The 22,715-nt window shown below is 42.6% G+C and overlaps 1 protein-coding gene across 1 annotated transcript in view; it reads right to left on the bottom strand.

Moving 5' to 3' along the window:
* Positions 1-22,715, bottom strand: part of MUC2 (mucin 2, oligomeric mucus/gel-forming) — a 133,547-nt gene that overhangs the window by 63,911 nt on the left and 46,921 nt on the right. The window contains exons 22-32 of the mRNA XM_075326946.1: positions 21,633-21,812; positions 18,028-18,267; positions 16,712-16,868; positions 16,001-16,132; positions 14,130-14,277; positions 13,296-13,342; positions 10,117-10,314; positions 9,239-9,283; positions 7,728-8,345; positions 4,960-5,349; positions 3,952-4,119 (exon numbers count right to left, since the gene is read on the bottom strand). Of these exons, the coding sequence (XP_075183061.1) occupies positions 3,952-4,119; positions 4,960-5,349; positions 7,728-8,345; positions 9,239-9,283; positions 10,117-10,314; positions 13,296-13,342; positions 14,130-14,277; positions 16,001-16,132; positions 16,712-16,868; positions 18,028-18,267; positions 21,633-21,812 (2,323 nt within the window). The remainder of the gene's footprint in view (positions 1-3,951; positions 4,120-4,959; positions 5,350-7,727; positions 8,346-9,238; positions 9,284-10,116; positions 10,315-13,295; positions 13,343-14,129; positions 14,278-16,000; positions 16,133-16,711; positions 16,869-18,027; positions 18,268-21,632; positions 21,813-22,715) is intronic.

The raw sequence follows: 22,715 nt of genomic DNA, 5'->3' as shown, positions 1-22,715 counted from the left end.
ATACAGGATGCCCTGGCCCTCACAGCCGACGTCAGGTCGGCAGTCCCGCCCTTATCCCTGATAGACAGGCCCGGGGGCGGGAGTTTTGCTACTAGGCCGCAATTGAAGCCGGGGACTAAATTTAACACCGCGGCCGACAAACAGGCGCGGTCGGCGCGGAAGTCCGCCGGCCGTCACAAATAAGCAGCTGCTGCAGCGTCCGGGATGTAGGCGCTCCATGCACATCCCCCATGGGGGTACGGAGTACCTTAGTGATGCAGGGCCCGGTCCCTGAGGATCAACAAACTCCTGTCCGACAGATTCCCCCAGGGGCTGCGGAGGGAGCACGGTCCCAGTGACTGGATGACCGCTCAGGATCCACTTCTCCCAGAGCCGCTAAGGGATGGTGAAGGAGACGGCATGAGGCTCCTGCCTTTGTACCCGCAATGGGTACCTCAACCTTAACAGCACCGCCGACATAGTGGGGTGAGAAGGGAACATGCTGGGGGCCCCGTGGGAGCCCACTTTTCTTCCAACCGATATAACTAAAATGAGAAGCTGAGTGGATGTGTGCCTCCTTCCACACAAAGCATAAAACTGAGGAGCCCGTGATGCACGGGAGGGTGTATAGGCAGAGGGGAGGGGTTACACTTTTTAAAGTGTAATACTTTGTGTGGCCTCCGGAGGCAGAAGCTATACACCCAATTGTCTGGGTCTCCCAATGGAGCGACAAAGAAAAAGCACATACGTACCATAAACACTGATGTGTGAAGGGGGCCTTAGGCCCAGTGTATTTCTACCTCCAGCAAGTCATAAGATGAATTCTGGAGGCCATAGCAGAAAGGAACAAAGGCAAAACCAATCTATTGTGGAGAAGACATTTTCAGATGTAACTTGAACCAGCAAGTCCCCAAGAAATATTGGTCCCCAGGTAACTTTCTGAACATGAGCTGCTAATAATGTATTCAGGGTCCCCAGTTATAATATTTAACATTTCTGGACTAGAAAATATAATTTGAATGATCAAACAACATGTACTTACAGCAGCTGAAATAAGTATTGAACAAGTCACCAATTTTTTAAGTAAATCTATTTCTAAAGGTTTTATTGACATGAATTTCTCCCCAGATGTTGGTAACAAACCGTCAAATCCAAACAGGCAAAGAAAATAAACCATAAATGACCACAAATTAAGTTATATGTAATTATGAAAAATGATACAGGGAAAACGTATTGAACACATGAAAGAAGTGAAAAAAGTGATAGAAAGTGATGACACCAGCTTAAACCTTGTAAATGTATTGTCTTGTAATCTTGTATTGTAAAGGAATATGTGTTACTCCTGTATTGATGATGGTGGCTCAAGTAGGAATCCACTACAGTAAATGCTTTCATATTCACCAGCTAAAAGCAATCCTCCCACTTAGTAAAAGTAATATCAGCTGGTTCAACTTATAGCCTATAAAAGGTGTTTCATTACCAAGGTGTCACACAAGAAACATCTCATGATGGATAAAACTAGAGAGACCTGGTTCAAGACCTTCAGAATATTATTGATGCAAAACATACTGATGGCATTGGTTGCAGAAGAATTTCTAAACTACTGAAGGTTCCAGTAAGCACTGGTGGGGCCATAATCCAAAAGTGGAAAGAACATAAATTCACCATAAACTGGCCTTGACCAGATACTCCCAGCAAGATTTAAGACAGAGGAGAGAAAATAATTAGAAGAGTTGTCCAAGAACCTAGAACCACCCATCGAGAGCTACAGAAGGACCTGGAATCAGCAGGTACAATTGTTTCAAAGAAAACAATAAGTCAGGCACTCACCTTCCATGGCCTGTATGGACGCTAACCACTCAAGACTCCATTGCGGAACAAAAAGTAGGTTCAAGCGCATTTAAAGTTTGCGTCACAACATTAAGGCAAGTCTGTGAAATATCGCGATAATTTAGTCTGGTCCGATGAAACCAAAATTAAACTATTCTAATGCCATTATATACACCATGTTTGGAGACCAAGAGGCAAATCACCCCCAAAAACACCATACGAAGAGTGAAGTTTGTAAGTGAGAACATCATGGTGTGGGGCTATTTTTCAGCATATCGCACTGGCAAATTTCATGTAAATGAAGGAAGAATGGACAAGTATACCGAGACATTCTTGATAAAAATCTGCTACCACCTACCATGATGATGAAGATGAAACAAGGGTGGACATTTCAGAAAGATAATGATCCCAAACACACAGCCAAGGAAACTCTCAACTGGTTTAGGTGAAAGAAAATAAAGCTGCTAGAATGGTCAAGCCAATTACCGGACCTAAATACAATATAAAATTTAGGGAAGGAGCTAAAGCTCAGAGGTCATAGAAGGCACCCACGGGACCTCCAGGATTTGAAGACTGTTTGTTGTGAGGAATAATGGTCCAAAATCACACCCGAGCAATGCAGGTGACTGGTTTTCCTATACAGGAGGCTTCCTGAAACTGTCATCACCAATGACTTCTGTATGAAGTGTTACATTTCAGTAAGTGTGTTCAATACTTTTTCCCTGAGTCATTTCTCATTATTGCACATCACTAAATTTATGGACATCTATGGCTTGATTTCTTTACCTGTGTGTATTGGATGGGTTGTTATTGACATCTGATGAAAAAAGTCATGTCCATAGCACCTTTAGAAACATATTTAGTTAGAAAATTGGTGACGTGTTCAGTTATGTCACCCCCTGTATAACTCAAATCAGGAGCTAAATTCACCATTTTTCAAGACCGTAATTTGGTCTTCTTTAGTTTGTTAGGGGCACTTTGCACACTGCGACATCGCAGGTGCGATGTCGGTGGGGTCAAATTGAAAATGACGCACTTCCGGCATCGCATGCGACATCGCAGTGTGTAAAGGCTGGATGATACGATTAACGAGCGCAAAAGCGTCGTAATCGTATAATCAGTGCAGCGTCGGCGTAATCCATGATTACGCTGACGCGACGGTCCGATGTTGTTCCTCGCTCCTGCGGCAGCACACATCGCTGTGTGTGAAGTCGCAGGAGCGAGGAACGTCTCCTACCGGCCTCACTGCGGCTTCCGTAGGATATGCGGAAGGAAGGAGGTGGGCAGGATGTTTACATCCTGCTCATCTCCGCCCCTCCGCTCTGATTGGCCGCCTGCCGTGTGACGTCGCAGTGACGCCGCACGACACGCCCCCTTAACAAGGAGGCGGGTCGCCGGCCACAGGGACGTCGCACGGCAGGTGAGTGTGTGTGTGAAGCTGGCATAGCGATAACTTTCGCTACGCCAGCTATCACCACATATCGCTGCTGCGACGGGGGCGGGCACTATCGCACTCGGCATCGCAGCATCGGCCTGCGATGTCTTAGTGTGCAAAGCCCGCCTAAGACTACGTTCCCACTATGAGATTTAAGTGTGTTTTTGATGTTGCAGAATTTCTGCACCGTTTCAGCACCTATTATGTCATTTAGACTTTTTGCGTTTATTTCATTGCGGTTTTGAGTGCAGTATTTTTTTATGCATTTTTATCTTGCTTTTTTCATTCTGCAGTTTTTGTCTCTTTTTGGTTTGTTATACTTTAAATTAATCTGATTTGTTTTCTTATACACTCTGGTATTTGTAATTTTTTATGTGTTTCTGCCACAAAAATGCACTAACAATGCATGTGTATTTTATTACCTGCGGATTTCCTTTATTTAATGCAAGTCTATGGGGATAATCTGCACAGAATACTCAGTGTACCTGCAGGAGAGATTGACAGGCTGCAGATTTTAAACACACACCGCAGGTCAATTTACGCTGCATAAAAAAGCACAGTGATGAGATTTCTATAAATCCCATGCCCTTTGCTGGAACTGTAAGATGCTGCGTCTTTGACGTAGCCTCAAAAACTCACCTAAAACTCACTGTGGGAATGTACCCTAAAGGTAACATGTGTTGTGTTACTAGGTAAAGTGGTTATACCAGTGGTGATGGTGGTGGGGCTCGTTGTCGTTGTTGTTTCTGAAATAGTTGATGTAGGTGGGGGAGTTGTGCTCGTTACTATTGGTGGTGAAGTTGTTGCACTCGTAGTAGTGGTGGTGCTCGTTGTTGTCTCTGATGTAGTTGATGTGCCGGTTGGCATTGGAGGTTCTGTGTATTAAGAAGCAGAGAAGAAATTAGTAAGTGGGTGACACTACAGATTATTAAGAAGAAAACATTGATCTGTGCTTATCATGATGTTCTGCTGAATTGAAAAAAAAACCCAATAAAAATAAATTAAGAAAAAAAATATTTATATATATATATATATATATATATATATACTACATATCCTTTTATGAGAGAGGATATAGAATACAAATGTCGGATATCCACCATGCCTGAGCATTGCATCACTCATACTAACTTTTGTGGGCTCATTGGGTCCTCGTATTTGATGCATCGCTGCCATGACCGGGGTTACAGATTTAGCCAGCAGTGTGTATTAGTTGTAATTACAGGAGAAAACTATCATGTTGTTGTGTTAATGTGTCATGTTGTGCTCCCTTCTGGTTCTCAGTTCTCCCTTCTCTACCATGTCATTCTTTCTATCCTGGCATAACATTGGCTACCAGTTGTCCAAGAAAATACTTTTTGGTTCCATCTTGCTTTGTGGCACAGCCTGGAAAACTTAGAAGGAGATGTAGATTAATAGTAACACTAGTGCAGTACTGTGGCTCCTTTATTGTTTGGATTGGTGGGTGTCTCATAGCTTTGATCCCTACTAATCATTTAGTGATGGCTTTTTTAGAATATACAACAGCAGCAGGCTTATGCTAAAGACAGTGTCAATGCTGTTGCGTCAACTGTTAGAGCTTTTTCATGAGTGAGTAGTTCTTGTTTAGACTTTACTGTTGACTTCTTTGTTTTGTTTGTTTAATTTATTTACCATTATATTTCATGTTGTGATAATAATGGATATTGAGTACCATAAACCCATGCTTCCGTTACCTGGGGTTGGCGTTGTGCTCTCAGTCGTTGTAGTTGTTGTCGTAGTTGTGGTGGGTTCAGGGGTTGAAGGATAGCAGCAATCGGGTAGAGGAGGTGGGCAGCACACGCTGATTGCATAGTTGTAGCACACAGGCATGAACCCTGTCTGGTCCTTATTGTTACAGATGAGCCCGGTGGAGACATCACAAGTTACAATCTGTCCCACCTGGTCCAGAGGTAGATCTGGATATTTCTCTGCTCTGCAGGAAATGTTCTCTGGCTTCTCACACAACTCATGTGTTTTATTCCGGATGTTCTCATAGGTCTCAAAATCTCCTCCACCAGGTTTATATTCTGGATAACTCACATCAAACCAGTCTGTCCACACGCAATCCAGGTCACAGTTACAAGCTGCAGAAATCAGGAGACATTTTTATACAGAGACTATCAATAAAACTAATCTAGATGCCTATATGTTCCTAATGTCGATGATATAGTCGGACATCATTGTATATATAGTGGCGGTTTGAGTAGATTGGGTTATATGAACCTTGTCTTGCAGTTTTCAGAACATTTCTAATTTTCAAATCTGAACACCTTAAATTTGGATATTGCTGAATAGAGAGAGTAAATCATTTCTGAAAAATTCATGTTGATGAGATAATACACAAAAATAACTATTGTCCTTCAGAATCCAATTAAAGGAAAATTAAAGAAAAGCAGAAGCCCTCCAGTATGTTATCATGTCATGAACAAACACTGCTGTACATAACACCCAACATCCCCACTCAATGTGCTATGTGTCCATCTTAAAAGGAATCGCTTGCTCAGAAGGTTTTTGCTATGTAATCTTAGAACAGCATGAGCTAGGGACTAAAACACTAATTTCACTGATGTGTCACTTAGTAGGATGTGTGTTGCTGTTTCACTAGAATGAATGTTTTATCAGCAGGAGCTTATCACTGCTGGACTAGGTGTCCATGAAAGTCCTGACCAACCAAACCCCAGGTTTGATAAGCAGCTCACTGTCAATATAAAATGTACACAGAAAGCTGTGGTGTGAGTAGAGTTAAATTTCTGAGCTATGCTACATATAAAACCTCTGATTTTGTCACAAATGCCTCACCCAGTAAAGTAAGTGATACATCACTGAAATCAGGGTCTCTGTTCCTATATTATGCTGCTCTCAGATAAGGTAGCAAAAATCTGTTGACAGATTCCCTTTAAATATCTATGGCTGATATAAATCAGTGATATGTGCAGAGTACAGGGGTAGTCTCCAATGGAAGAATAATGCTCAGTGTATTCCATAAGTCCTATAAACATCCATGACGGTAAATCTGCATAAATGTTTACATTGCAAATACCTTTTAATCCCATGGCCTCCAATCAATAACAGTTCATTCTAGCAACTTCACTATTACAACACAGAGATGACATCGGTGTAGGCGGTGTAGGAGCTATTCTCTCACCATTACTTGTTGGTGTCTTCTATATTAAACAGGCAAACCCGCCTACAAAAGTCAGGATTAAAAATTACTCATATCCTGGCCCTTTTAACCTTTTAGATGCCTTGGTTAATGCTGACCAAGGTATCAAACTGGTTACACAGAGTTAGGCTGCTTCTTCTACGTCACCCAATCATCGACAACAACATGATCCCGTGACTATGGCAGCTGGTGGCCTAACAATGGCAGCATGGATTGCCTGGTATGGAAGTTGATTCGGAAGATTTGTGCTACAAGCACTTAGTTGGAAAGCCGGATGTTATGGCATTATCAGATGGGATGTTTTCAGGCTTTGACTGGTGCACAGGAGAATGGGCAAATGACCGGTGGGCCACTCTGCAGGCTTGGGTCTCCCATATGAGAAGTCAGAACTGGCTCCAGGTTTTCGTGGACCCTAAGCAAAAGAGTACCAGTGGGCCCCTTGAACACATACCATGATTCATGATTATAAAATATAGAGGCTACGGGCTGTGTATATATAACCAATACAATCCCCGTAAATATAATCCCCCCTTGTGCGGTGTCTCCCTCCTCGTGTGCGCTCTCTTCTCCCCTTATGCGCTCTCTCCCCTGTTCTCTCTTCTCCCCCTGTGCCATGTCTCCTCTGTACGCGCTGTCTCTCCCCTGTCTGGTCTCTCCCCCTCTGCTCTCTCTTCTCCCCCTGTGCGGTCTCTCCCCTTGTGCTTTCTCTTCTCCCCCTGTGCATTCTCCCTCCTATGCTCTGTCTGTCTCCCCTGAGGGCCCTGACACTTGCCTGGGTGTCACGGGTGGTGACATCGATTCTGGGATGGAGTGTTTAGCAGAATACACTTGATGCATTATTTACAGATGATAGCAGCATCTCATTATTAATTTATCAAACTACCCCTTTTATTATATAGACAAGGGTCAAGTCATATTGCATGTAGTTTTATCAGTGGGTCTCTATTATCAATGCTACTGGTGGGCTCCTGGCACTCTAGTCCAACACTAATTTGACACACTGGGTTGGGTTATAGGAACCAGCAAGATTTAAGAAAAGAAGTAAAATTTGACAAATCAGGCTCCTAATTAACCACTTATCCATATTCGGTATAAATACTTTATATAGTTTTACTACTTCACAAGCAGTCAGTGCACATATTGCACTTATTTTCAAATGATCCCCATTTCTGGATTGCTCCTCAATTCTTTGTACTTACTTTTTTATGCTAAAGGTGAAAGTAAATTCCTTAACAATTAAAATTACTGTACATGCTTTTCCATCTATTTATTATTCTAATATATAATCATATTTCTTACTTGGAGTTGTTGTTTCTATTGTAGTAGTAACTGCTGAAGTTGTAGTTGGTGACGTTGTTATAGAAGTTGTCGTGGGTGGAGTTGTTGTTGGTGGAGTTGTTGTCGTTGGTGGAGTTGTCGTTGGTGGAGTTGTTGTCGTTGGTGGAGTTGTCGTTGGTGGAGTTGTTGTCGTTGGTGGAGTTGTTGTTGGAGGAGTTGTCGTTGGTGGTGTTGTTGTTGGAGGAGTTGTCGGTGGGGTTGTTGTTGGAGGAGTTGTTGTTGTGGTAGTAGATGTGGTAGTTGGTGTCGTTGTTGTGGGATAAACACACTCATAATCACAACAGTCCACTCTGATCTCATAATTGAAGCAGTGTTGCCAGAGGCTGTTTTCACTGTTTTGGTCACTATTCCTGCAGATGAGTCCATAGGACACATTGCAATGTACAACTTGCTTCAATTCATCCAAGCTGACGTCCGGAGCATTGACCGCTCTGCATTGAATCTGCTCTGGGACTTGACAGAATTGATGATGCTTTCTTATCTCATCATATGTTTCATAATCACCACTTCCCAGATCGGTTCCTGGTTTGCTAACATCATACCATTCCGTCCACCGGCACACATTTTCATAAACACAAGCTATACAAAAAGACCATGTGAGAGTTATGCAAAATGTTCAAATAAAGTATATATGTATATAGTATTTAAAAATTCCAACATATAATATCACACAAGCTATTATGGCAAAATTTTGTCATCAACCTCATAAGGAAAAGGGAACAACAATATCAATTTTTATTGGGTTAAAAAAATCTAAACCCTTCAAGTCTAAACTTTTATACCTAATAAACCTAATTAGTCCAGAGGAAGCGAACAAACACTATAACTGGCATCGGCCAACTTACTACACAGTGGAAAAAATTCCACCATGACTCTTACAGGACCACCCATGTATAATTGGTGATATTCCATTTCCCGGACACTTACATTCAGGAGCATAAAGGGGCATCGATATTTGGACCTGTACCAGGCACTGCTAAGTGTATGAATGTATTGTTGCGGCAGGAACGACATTGAAGGGTGAAGGGGCCAAGGTGCTTATAGTTCACTTTGACTGGCGAAGTTTATAGATAGTAAACATAATTTTCTATAAACTTCTACAGTCAAGCAGAACTACAAGCACCTTGGCGCCTTCGATTTAATTCCTGCCACAATAATACATCCATAGACTTAGCATTGCCTGGTACTGGTCCAATTTTTGAAGCCCCTTTATGCTCCTGAATGTAAGGGTCCGGGGAATGAAATATCACCAATCACACATGAGTGGTAACATAGGAGTCAGGGTGGATTTTTTTCCACTGTGCAGTAAGTTGGCCGATGCCAGTTATAGTGTTTGTTCACTTCCTCTGGACTAATTAGGTTTAGTAAGTATAAAAGTTTGAACTTGAAGTGCTTATATTCTTTCAACCACCTTTCCATATATAATAATAATTTATATGTAATTGTAAATTATACTAGTTTTGAGTACTTACTTGTAGATTGAGGTCCTGTTGATGTCAATGGCGTTGTGGTGATGACTGAAAAAAGAAATCTTGTTATCTTCTCTTTCAAAAATGTAGTTAAAATTCTAAATTTCAACCAAAACTAGAAACCATCATTCAAAGTACAGTATTGTATAAGTTAAACCATAGGACATTTATTGATATGGCTGCGAAAAATCTACATGGTAGAATAATAAGAATGTGTTCACACATCCTGTACTTATTTCTCTTTTTGGATCCATTTTGGAATTGAAAAAACCCCAGAAGTAAAACATTCCAGGCCAGGACCCTATTCATCTGAATGGTAATGAAAATATCAAAAATGTTATGTTTGCCTTCTTTCCTTTTGTTATTAATTTTATGTCTGGAACAAAAAAAACTAAGCCTGCACAACTTTTTTGACCATCAAAAAGAAGCAATGTTTTTTAACATTAAAGTCTAATGGGAAATATAGTAATTCGTTACACCATTCATTAACGGATCCATTTTGCAAAACATATTCTTATCCTAAACAGTAGAACGGTTAAAAAACGGCTCCAGGAAAACGAAATCTCTTACCAATGGTATAAAAACTGATGCAAAACGAAAACTAAAGTGTGTGTTTTTTAAACAATTGCGTTTTTTTTTAAAAATGGACACTTTGGTATCCATTTGTGATCCATTCATTAAAGATCTTTTCTTTTTTTTTTAAATATATGATCCATTATAAACATATAACTAATGCACATGTAAACAAATCCTTAGACTATGATTTCTAACCTTTTTACCTACAAGATCTAAATAATTTATGGCTAATGTTCTGCATTGTCTGCACAGTTATGGTGTGGTAACACTGACATACCGGAAAAGAATGACTATTGAATTCTTACCTGTTGTGGTGGATACAAAAGGAGTAGTAGTGACAGTAGTGGTGGATGTAGTGATGGGTACGGAAGTTGTGCAGACTTCGAAAGATGCGCTTTCTGTCCCATTTATACATCTTATCTCAATGCAAATTCCAGATTGCTCTTCTTTGGATATGAGATCACCTTCTTCATATCTTGTTCCATTGATGATACAGAAACATGCTGGAATCAAGGAATGGAAATTAAGTTACTAAAAGCTGGTTACCCCTTATGGATGAGTACAATTGTAATGGTATCATATGGAAGACACCACTCTGTCTTTTAGTAGCACAAAAACTCACTAATAAGCAGTAGTCGGTGAATAACCAAATATATTATTTGCTTAAAGAGGTTGTCCACTAGTTTTACATTGATGGCCTATCCTTAGGATAAGTCATCAATGTCTGATCAACTGGGGTCCGAAACCCGGCACCTCCACCTATCAGCTGTTCTCTGTGCCGACGGCAGCAGCAGGTAGCCGGAAATGTTCAGCTCCGGAGCTGCCCCATCAACTAATAGTGGCGGCAGCCGGGCACTGTAAATCTGCGTCCCATTCAAATCGTTAGGAGGCGAATATGCAGTACCCGGCCACCATCACTATCAGAAGATTTGGCAGCTCTGGAATTGAACATTTCCAGCTGCCTGCTGCAGCTGCTGGGACCAAGATCAGCTGATCGTGGGGGTGCCGGTTGTCAGACTACAGCCAATCAAACATTGATAACCTACTCTAAGGCGGGCTTTGCACACTACGACATTGCACGTGTGATGTCGGTGGGGTCAAATCGAAAGTGATGCACATCCGGCGTTGCAGTCGATATCGTAGTGTGCAAATCCTTTTTGATACGATTAACGAGCGCAAAAGCGTCGTTATCGTATCATCGGTGTAGGGTCCGACATTTCCATAATGCCGGTGCAGCGACAGGTACGATGTTGTTCCTCGTTCCTGCGGCAGCACACATCGCTGTGTTTGAAGCCGCAGAAGCGAGGAACATCTCCTACCTGCGTCCCGGCTGCAATGAGGAAGGACGGAGGTGGGCGGGATGTTTACATCCTGCTCATCTCCGCCCCTCCGCTGCTATTGACCGCCTGCCATGTGACGTCGCTGTGACGCCGGACGAGGAAGGAGGCAGGTTGCCAGCCAGAGTGACGTCGCAGGGCAGGTGAGTGCATGTGAAGCTGCCGTAGCGATAATATTCGCTACGGCAGCTATCACAAGATATCGCACCTGCGACGGGGGCGGGTACTATTGCGCTTGGCATCGCAAGCATTGGCTTGCGATGTCGCAGAGTGCAAAGTACCCTTAAGGATAGGCCATCAATGTTAAAGTAGTGGCCAACCTCTTTAATCTCATGCTGTAGATCCTCAGAAATATACCCATGTACTCATTCCCTCTCCTAGAATACCACACATTATACCACCACACCCATTCTATATATGTAGGTTGCCGGTAGCCATTGCTATGTTTGGAAATGGCACCAATATGTATAGCAGGCACTATGCAGATTATTTGTTGGCTATCATGGCTAACATTGCTTCATTCATAAGGGCACTGTCATGATCCAGGACTGGTATTCTCCGCTCCAGAGTTTCACAGACCCGGCCTGGTCATGTCAGAGGTTAACTTCCATCAGCCTCATTCTGGTTTCAGGATACGCTATATCTGGTCTATGAACCTGCATTCCAGTGCTGGTTATAGTTTTGCTCTGCAGCCTGTGACTGGCTCTGGTGAGATTTCCTAGTTTATCTGACTCCTTGTTATCGTGCCCTGACCTGTACCCTCCCCTGTTTATCCATCTGTCCCAGTCCCTGACTTCCCGCTCCTGTCTGTTGTTTGTGTTTCCCTCTGTATACCTGATCTCCCAGCTTCTGACTCGGTTCTGTTTTCTGACTTGATTTTGATACTCCCTTTGCAGTGACTTGATTTTCCTGGCTAGACCCTGACTGTTTGACTACTCTATTGCCCCCTGTTGGTTTGCCTGTTTACTGCCTGCTGAAGTTTATCTGCTGTACTTCAGCTGCCTTTCTGTTATAGTGTGACTTAGTCTCTCCTTCACTAGGCTGCTGCCACCTAGTGGGGAATACGCTGTACTACGTCTTTCTAGCCCTTTGTACAGCGTGACAGGCACTTTATTGGTACTGTCATAACATGAATATATATATATATTTAGTATATAACAATTAGCATTTTGATGTTTCCATAATTCTTCAAACACCCCTGATGCTGGGCATCATATACCTCATATTATATCATATATACCTCATAGAATAAAAATATTCAAGAGGATCGTCCCTTAAAGATGCTAATACCCATAAGATAAAAGTCTGCAACAATGAGATTTTAATCAAATTTGGATTTTTCCCCCAGTCTTTTTCTTGTATAATAGACTGAATATTGCTTGCCCCTGTTTTTTGTTTGTTTGTTTCTTTTCATTTTAAACTGCCTCTATGATCCAGCAGATTATTCCGGCTGGATCACATTTTGGAATGACCCAAAGGATCTTTAATTGGCTGCATTTTAGCCTATCATGTGTACGGCCGACTTTATACATTGTCATTTCTGGTCTGGAATCTCATTACTAGAGATGGGTGAATAGTAACTATTCGTGTTCGGATAATGCTTACCGAATACCGAGTACTTTACTTTTGAATTTGAGGCCGCATTGCACAATCTAAATATTAAATATAGTGTAGGACCCATCTATTGAGATTTGCCGTGACGTGGCAGGGGTGGCTCGAAAGGTTGATCAATTTTTTGCTAAAAATCTCATTTTTGTATTGTAGCACAGTTGGAATTTTTTGTGACTTTACACTTTTAATTTTTCGCACGCCATTTTTCAAGCAGAGCTGGCTCCCCCCCTTTTGACCAGTACTTTACCAGTATTCGGCACAGCAAGCAAAATATTCGGATTTCCCATTGACTTGCTTTAGGTTGGTTATACGTGACAAATACGAGAATAGCACTTTGAGATTCATTACAAATAATATGAACCCAAATTGTTACTATTTGCCCATCACTACTCATTACCAATAATACCTAATCAATCACAAAGCATCTGTAAAACTCAACTATTACATCTTGAAATACAGGAGTTCAACGGCCCCTTATAAAATTTCAAGATGTACAAAACATGCTAAAACAATTATAATACCAATGCTCCGTGTACCTGATTTATTGTAGACGCATTCAACCTTTGCTTCTGTGGTACAGATGCTGAAACGGAAAACATAGGTGTTATTGCAATGCTGTTGGTTTAATAAAGGACAAACACTCGAAGATATTTCTTGAATTATTCCTGTGTCGGGCGTCTGTTATATTATAATTACATCTCTTAAACATGTTAATTTACTTAAAGGCTATGGACACTACATGGGAAAACTGTTAGTTAACTTTAGACTCAGTCTACAATTTTCATTCATTTTCAGACACTTGATATGCAGTTTGCAGTTTGATTCAACTTTCAGTCTTTCTCTTGTAGGAGTGTCTCTCTTGGTAATATAGGCTGGATATTAGATCTGAGTGTATGCAGGGTACTGGAGCCCTCATTGGCTAATGTAACAGCACAGCTTCTATCCTGCACTTATTTCCTCTTCATGTGTTAAACTCCCTATCAACATAGATTGAGCTTGGCAGTGAGAATCCAGCTTAGGACCACACTAGACTATTCAGGTCTGTCCCTATAGTCCCTGTCTGGCTTTTTAAACTATGCGTTCTCTGAAACATTTTTATAGAAAAACATACCCGGTTTTAATTGCTCAGCCAAGATCTGATTAATTAAGCCTGTTGTTGGAGCCGAATGAATGTAGTAATAGGTTTCCTTTAATTAATTTTCAGCTTTCATTAATTACACACTGTATTTGAGTTTCGTAGCTTATTACTGAATTCTAGCATTACCATACAGTGGCCATAATAAAGATATACGGAAGACCCAAGTGTATCAATAGTTTGTCCTTTTTGGTAGGTAAAGTCCTTCTTACTTGAAAGCTATAGTGATTCTTACCAAGTGGTACATGGTTCAGTAGAAGGCACTTCAGCACCATTCTCATAGTGTTTATCATTAATGTAACAGCCACATTCCTCCTTGGTTATACATATTCTTTTTGACTCATCAAATATGGGCCGGTCCTCTGGGCAAGTAGGGTAACAGCCTGGAACATACCAATTATATAGAGGGTTCAGATACAAGTATAAGTATTTGTAACAATCTGTTTAAAGGCAACTTTATCCTTACTACTACTGTAGAGCAAGAGCTTATTATTATATAAAGATTACATTAATGCAGTATTCTGGTTTCAGCACATACAACCTATTTCCATAGCTTTAAAGACCTCTGCTTGAAGCCAACGAACAGAAATCTTTATTCTTCACTTCCAGGGGATAAAAGTGTATTGTGGACATGTGGTGGTGGTGCAGGTATACAATACGTGACCATGAGTGTAGTTATCAAAGTTTTCTCCTATAATGAATCAAGCACAAGTGGGTCCGTCACAGGACCAGGACAAACTGGAATTGTCATGAGTGTGTCTCGCTCTAGGGACACACTCTCCTCTGGTGAGTCTGATTCAAGAAAAATCCCAAAGCCTTACTATGCGCAGGTCTATAACTTATATTTAAGTATAATTTACTTTCTTTTAGTGCTTTAGGGGTTAAGAACTCTTTCCTATCTGGCTGTTCTTTGTAGCCATAATCTCAGGTGCAGCTTTTTTGTGACCACTCCCCTTCACTATAAAAAGTCACGTCTTATGATCTGATGCCGGCTATAGATTCTAATTTTTATGCTGTTCACTTTGAAAGGAGTCTGTCTGGAAGGAACTGAGGAGTCGTAACTATTGCAGCTGTGGTGTTCAGCTGCATTGGCGGAGATTTGAGTGTTTTCCTTATTTTGTGTTTATTTTCCTTCTGTCTGTTTCCTTTTACCTTGTGTTGTATTATTGTAGCGGTAGGACTAGTGTTCTTGTTGGCCTTCTAACTAGTCAGAGTGAGTTCAGGGCAAGCAAGCGCCTAGGCCTGTGACGCCAATGTGGGATGGACCCATATAGGAAAGTTAGGGAGCACAGGGTACAGACTTAGGTGAGCTGCAGGAGGTGCCCCTCTCCCTCTCGCCAGGGCCTTCCTTCTATACCATTCCTGTTGTCGCCCTTATATTGCACTGCATGCAATGACATGACAGAAATTTGCTGCAAATAGTATATCTCTTTAATATGTTAAACTTAACTATATTGTTGAGGAGAGCCATTGGATCACATACTTAATTAACCTTGAGACATAAGGGATTGTGGGAACAATGTCCGATGAAATAATTTCACCATACATAAGCCTATTCAGATCATATATGTGACACAGAGCTAAAGATGGCTACCATTTTCTGTTCTCCACACTCTGCTTTGGTATGCAAGAAATGTCCAGATGTAAGAAGACCACCATATAAGGGAAAGATCCCCTGGCCAACCTAGAGGACCAACCCTCAGATAACCCCATGGATCCGCCCACGATGATGTCTTAGACCCGCCCACCAATCAGCCCATAGACTAGCCCATTGACCAACCCACTGACCAATGGATACATCCGTGCATGCCCACTGTAGAGCTGACCACGTCCCTTTTTCTAGTTTATATAAGTTACGACACTGTTGAAATAATTCTCTCTTGGTGCCAATCTCTGATCAAGGAGAGACTTCACATCTGACCCTTTGTCTGGTGTAATTCTTTCATGCATGCACTTGATTCACACAAATTAGGTCAGAAGCAGGCAACTGTTGAACATTCTAGAGTGTTCACTCTAACAATATATTCCATAGATCCATGAGGTACATAGTATTACTAAAAGTTATATTTTTGCCATTGGTGACCTGTAATATAGTACAGTGCTTACCTTCCAGATAAGTAATGGTGACGTTAGTGTAGACGTTGTTAATGGAGCGACAGGTTTGAATGCTGTGATTGCCACATGGGTGATAATGCCACTCACATTCATCCGTAGGATTGTAATAGTCACAAAATATGGCTGGCGGGAAAGTAAAAAAAAAGTTTTCTGTTAACTTTTTGGTTATTTGTATTTATAAATATTATAGTTGTTTAAACAGATGACAAATTTACACATTGATTCCAAACTTACCGAAATTAAATATGAAAAGTTTGGAACATTTAAGCCTTCTCCTAACATTCTGGTAATGCCCCTGTCCAAATTATAAGCAATGTTCCCAATTGCCCTCTTGTTTTTCTTGAGGGGGGTGATTGTTAGGTACCGCCTTTGTATGGCCCAGTTTATAGGACATCAAGTGTGTTGTTCTAATCACATTTATGCTGGTGATCTGACACATTCATACAGAAAGTTCTCCTACACTTAATTCTAAAATACAACCCGAGGATATATATGATGTTGGAATATTAGAAACAAAACCAAATTTCTAGGGAGAATATGGTATGAATGCTGTATAATGGCTTCCTACAACATTTGCGCATGCGATGCCTGTCAACTGATAAACCAAGTTACTAATATTCCTCCTGCACCCCTGGGCTATTGAAAAAGTGTTTATATGTTGCATTATCTTCCCAAAGTAATGGTAGATTGTGATTGACTTACGACATATGTCCGGTGTCCTCCAGTAGACACAGGCTTCTGCTTTGGTGCACTCCTGAGCATATGCAGCCACTGCAGTACAAAAGCATTCACAGTCTCCGCCGCTGTCACATGAGCAGGCATCATTTACACAAGCCTCGTAAAATGGTTTTGGATCAACCTAAAAGAAAAAGTAGAATTTTTCAAAAATATTTTCAAAATCACTTATAGAAATATTTTCATTTGAGGGGCTTAAAAGAAAGACATGAGGAGTATCATCAGAGTCAACTACAGTACCAGGGGCAGACATATCATTGGTGCAACCTAAGAGTTAATCGGGCCACATCCAAAGAAGGGGGAATTGGGCATTGTATGATGAGTTATTGGACTACAAAAGGCCCATATATTGTTCTTGAACAAGTGCCTCTTCTGTCTGTGCCTACTTGTGCACAGATCCCTTGGTACCAATGTCTTCCCAGTACCTGTCACAGAGTCTCTTCACACCTCTCGAGAAGATACTTGGCTTACTGTTGTTGTACTAGTGCGTATTAGAGATGGTTTATGGATCACTTTGGCCAGGACAGAAGAGTCATGTTTTCTTAAGGCTGCTTTACATGGTACGACCGATTGTGCAATTTCACAATTGATCATACCCGCCCCTGTCCTTTTTGCGTCACGGGCAAATCGCTGCCCGTGTCGCACAAAGTCAGTAACCCCCATCACACGTACTTACCTCTCGTGCGACCACGCTGTGGGCGGCGAACGTCCACTTCCTGGAGTGGGAGGGACGTTCGGCGTCACAGCGACGTCACACAGCAGCCGGCCAATGGAAGCGGAGGGGCGGAGATGAGCGGGACGTAAACATCCCGCCCACCTCCTTCCTTCACATAGCCGGCGTCGGCCGCGTGACGCAGGTGAGCTGCTGTTCATCGTTCCCGGGGTGTCACACGGAGCAACGTGTGCTACCCCGGAAACGATGAACAACTAAATTAAACGATATTATGGAACCTAGCGAGCAGTACACGACTCACGATTTGTGAGCGATACTGCGTCGCTAGGGGGTGTCACACAGGCCGGCATCGCCAGCGATGCCGGATGTGCGTCACAAAAACCGTGACCCCGACGATCTATCGCACGATAGATTGTCTGGTGTAAAGCAGCCTTAAGAGTGGGTCTCTTCTGTTGATCCTCCAACACTTGAGAGGCATCTTGCGTCTCATGATGAAATTGGGTTGCATTACTAGTGATACTAGCCTTAAACATTTGAGAATTACTGCCCTGGAGTAATTAATTGCATTATTAGAAGAAAACCTTGGTACACACAGGTCTCATCTCTTTACCTTGCTATGACAGACTTTGAACACTTGGCTTTTGATAAGTCCACACTGTTTTTCTGCCCAGGAATGGCGATGTGGATTTTTACTACAAGGATTGACTACATCCGAAGCATCGGGACAAGAGGCATCAACTTTCCAGCTGTTTCCATATTCCAACACATCAGTGACTTGTAACATATGGCTGGTTTTAAAGTCATTTTGTGCATTGCCATCAAAATTTCCGCATAAACCACAAAGTTTTCCCTAGAACAAAAAGCAAAAAAAACAAAAACAACTTTGGTTATCAAAAGGGCTTGGTTAAATGTATATATTCCTTGTTTTATTTTAAGTCCTACTTATCGTAGGGTATGTACAAATAAATTATATATTGTCATCTACCATGAATACTATTTTTCTTTCTTTAACTAAATGTAAAATTCTCTACTGACTCATTTTCAAAGAGGTTTTCTGGGATCTGAAAACTGCTTAATGGCATGTATTTACAAAAACACATTACTAATTGTTTCGGCTACCAATACACTGCCATCACTTTGATGCTCACCTCCATCTTCTGTTTACTTCTCTGAAGTCTTATCCTCTCAGAGTGCAGCTGTATATTTGTTAGAGTATATTTCATGCTCAGTTTGCACCTATTCACATTTGTCTGTTTTGAAGTGCCGTTGTTTTCTCATTTTAGATTGTAGGGTTATGCCTACTGACTGAGCACTCCTTCCAACCATGTTAAGGTGAATTTTAATTTGTTGTTAGCAGGTTCTTACCCAACCATAAAATTGTAGGCCTTTCAGCTCAGGTAGAGGCAGTTAGGTAGGGACCCAGCAAAAGAAATACACCTTTTATGCTGGTTGTTGGGTTTTCATAAAACTGGCCTTTTTATGCTCTAAGTGTCTTAATTTATACATTTATTTCCTTAGCAGTTATGCATGTCCAAATTCCAACATTTAATGTTTTCATACTTTACCGTCTCAGAGTGCAGCTATATATTTGTTAAAGTATATTTCATATTCAGTTTGCACCTGTTCACATTTATCTGTTAGGAAGTGCCATCATTTTCTCATTTTAGATTGTAGTGTTGTACCGCCCCGCGGCCTCGGATGCAACCGCCGAGCCACTCGGATCCGTGCTATTTCTGCCGGTGGTGGCTCGAGCCTCTCACGGACCCGGGGGTCACGCCGCTCTGAAAGGGGGATGCTGGCGCTAAATGCGGGGGGTGCAGGGAGTTGGTCTTGGGATGGTGATTCGTGACACCACCCACAGGTTGTGGTGATGGTGGACACCATCTCTGCGGTAGAGGTGAGGGACTCCCGGGAGCGGTGAAAGGGGCGCAGCTTTGATGTTAACCCCTCCGTGGGTAGGGGTAGTGTGTCCCGGGGCCCGGTTGCGGGGAGATGGTGCAGGGCGCAGTGCTGCGGTGCGGTGCCAGATGGCACTGTTGTACTCACTATTAAGGCACACAGAGTCACTGGTAAACCAAACGTGGTGATAGACGGGAGGCCCGCAGCCGGCTGCAGTCACTAGACGGGTTGGCAGAGTCCACCTTTCTCCTGCACCTAAGTGTAAGTGGACCACGGTGCCTAGACACGGGTGGTCCGCTCCCCGGCGGGTATGTCGAAGGAGCTCCTTTGCCCGCAGGCGCTGGCCGTCGGATCTCTGGCCTCTGGTGGTGGCTACTATCCAGTCAGGTTGGGCTGTTGCCGTCAATCGGGACTTTGGGTGGGAAAGGACCCCGGGAGGTCCAGACCTCAATCAGTTAATTCGACTATGGTGATGGCCTATAGCCTAGTCAGGGTCTGAGTACCCTTCCTGGTGCTCCGGTATACTGTTGGCTCCCCGGTTCGGTTCCAGCGGGCTCCAACCCAGTCCCGGTCCCTACGGTTCCACCGGTTGTGTTCCCAGTCTCCTGCAGGCGGCCCCTGCCGTCTGCCTGCCTGACTGTTTGGGGGGTCCTAGGCTCCAACCCAGGCCCCGCGCAGAATTGTGTGTCACTCTCCACTACTGTACTAAAACTGCCTACTGTTTTCCTGCCTCAGGCCAACAGACTCCTCGGTGGGTGTGTCTTTCCACCTGACTCCGCCCACCTGGTGTGCCTGTCTAATGCTGAGGGAGGCAATCAGGTCTTGTGTTTGACGGGTGTTACCTTCCTAGTGTGGGGGGTGTAAGTGGTGTATGTAGTGACCTGTGACCCCTGGGGTCCAGGGCGTCACAGTGTCATGCCTTCTGACTGAGCCCTCCTTCCAACCACCCTAAGGTGTATTTTAATTTCCTATTAGCAGGTTAGTGCAGTAATGCCCTAACATAAAATTATAGGCCTTTTAGCCCAGTAGAGGCATTTAGGTAGGGACCCAGCAAAAGAGATACGCTATTACACTGGCTGCTGGGCTCTCATAAAACTAGCCTTTTTTATGCACTGACTAATTTATAGATTTATTTCCTTAGCAGTCATGCATGTCCAAATTCCTATATTCAATGTTTTCATACCTTAATGTCTCAGAGTGCAGCTGTATATTTGTTAGTGTATATTTAATATTCAGCTTGCACCTATTCACATTTGTCTGTTAGGAAGTGCCTTAAGTTTTCTCATTTTACTTCTCTGCAGTGGTCATGTTCGACCTACTTATTTGACAGCTGCAGCCAATCACTGGCCTCAGTGATCATGCTGAAATCTACAACATGACAATGCTAAGCAAATGATTGGCTGCAGATGGTATATGCAGATGAGTAAACAAAGACTAGTAGGGAGCTCCAGAGTGGTGGTTCCAGAACATCAAAGGGAATTATTGGGTGATTAATAAATCTTTAATTTTGTGTGCAATTTAAAATAAAAAATGTAATTCACTTGATCATATATGGTCGTAGTTCTGCTTTAGCCATCTTTTTAATGGCCGGCATACAGATGCCATCCATTCACATTACAAACCCAGTCATAGATATCTATGAGGCATGGATTGGAGCAGATTAGGACAAGTCTCAATTTTTTTGTGGAACACTGGTGTGCAAAAAGATGATGTGTACATGGACCCACAAGCTAAAATATGCCCCATGTGTTATCAGTTTAAAATGGATAACAAATCTGATGCAAAGTTCGTAATCCAATGCATTTATAGAAAAATATTATTATGCCTCCCCTTATGGATTGAAATATGAGTTCAACAAGCATCAAAAAATATATAAACTTGTGCCATTGTACCTATTCAGCGTGACTATGTGAGTCAATGGGTCAATAATTTTCTTATTCTATAATACATTCCTTGTGTTTTTCTACTCTGGATAGTGAATATTATCTACCTACCTTCATGGGTCTTTCATGAGTCATGGGGGGCTCTGCCTTGCGGCATGGGTGCTGTGAGGCACCAGGTCACCTGCCCTGCTGGTGCATTGTCACTGCGGTGGTTGGCGCATGGCGCTGCACCTTTAAGGCTGCATACAAGTTAGGGACCCACTCAGAGGTTCACAGGGACGTGGCAGTGGGCTTCATACAGTTTGATCAGAATGTTAAACCAAGAAACTCATGTTCAGGTATATAATTTTTTGCCTATCGGCATTGGATCAAAGTGTGATTTTTGGATGTGTGGTTCATTTCTACTTCTCCAGGTATGTTGTTATCTACCTACCTTGTATGCTGGTGACACCTTGATGAAAATAGTAGTTTTTGTGTCCCAAATTAGAAGAATCCCATTGCTTGATTCAATGACCAGGTAAATGCCCACTTCGCGAGTTAGGTATTTCACAGACTTTGTGCCTTCACCGATTGTTTCCTCTATTTGCTTGTCTGCTAACTTCAGTACGGTGCTCTGCAAGATAATGTCATATAACCATAAGGTTACACTGTTGCTTCATGGCTATACACAGTTTATTGCACTTTAGAACTTCAGGTTGTTCAGGATTAGAAATACATAGAAATACATGGTTGGTGAGGATGGTGGAAGCAATATCTGGCCCGACCGTCTGCTCCATTACTTGAGTGTTACAGTCATTAAATATGCAAATTGCCTCTACAGCGAGCAACAGGACTAGATCCCTAGTGCCACCGATTGGACGTAGCAATCCTAAAGCGGGCTTTACATGCTGCAATATCGGTACCGATATCGCTAGCATGCGACCCACCCCCATCGTTTGTGCGAGACGGGCATATTGCAGCCCGTCGCGCACAAAATCGCGCAGACCCGTCACACGTACTTACCTGCATAGCAACATTGCTGTGACCGGCTTACCGCCTCCTTTCTAAGGGGGCGGTCTGTTCGGTGTCACAGTGACGTCACTAAGCGGCCGCCCAATAGAAGCGGAGGGGCGGAGATGAGTGTGACGAACATCCCGCCCACCTTCCTCCTTCCGCATTGCGAGGAGATGTTCCTCATTCCTGTGGTGTCACACACAGCGATGTGTGCTGCCACAGGAATGAGGATCAACTTTGCCCCAGCGACAGCAGCGATAATTGGGAGAGGACCCCCATGTCAACGAGGAGCGATTTTGGATGTTTTTGCAACGATCCAAAATCGCTCCTAGGAGTCACATACAACGAGATCACTACAGCGGCCGGATGTGCGTCACAAAATCCGTGACCCCAACGAGATCGCTGTAGCGAAATCATAGCATGTAAAGCCACCCTAAGAGTTAATATTGATTCTTTAATGAGACTTGCCACATGACTTGGGATAAGAAGCCAGACAAGATACTCTGTTTGCATGCACATGTTT

This window comes from Anomaloglossus baeobatrachus, chromosome 10 (genome assembly GCF_048569485.1).
Source record: "Anomaloglossus baeobatrachus isolate aAnoBae1 chromosome 10, aAnoBae1.hap1, whole genome shotgun sequence".
Lineage (NCBI taxonomy): Eukaryota > Metazoa > Chordata > Amphibia > Anura > Aromobatidae > Anomaloglossus > Anomaloglossus baeobatrachus.
The sequence above is the reverse complement of the archived record's forward strand: the minus strand, read 5'-3'. Positions and strand labels throughout refer to the sequence as shown.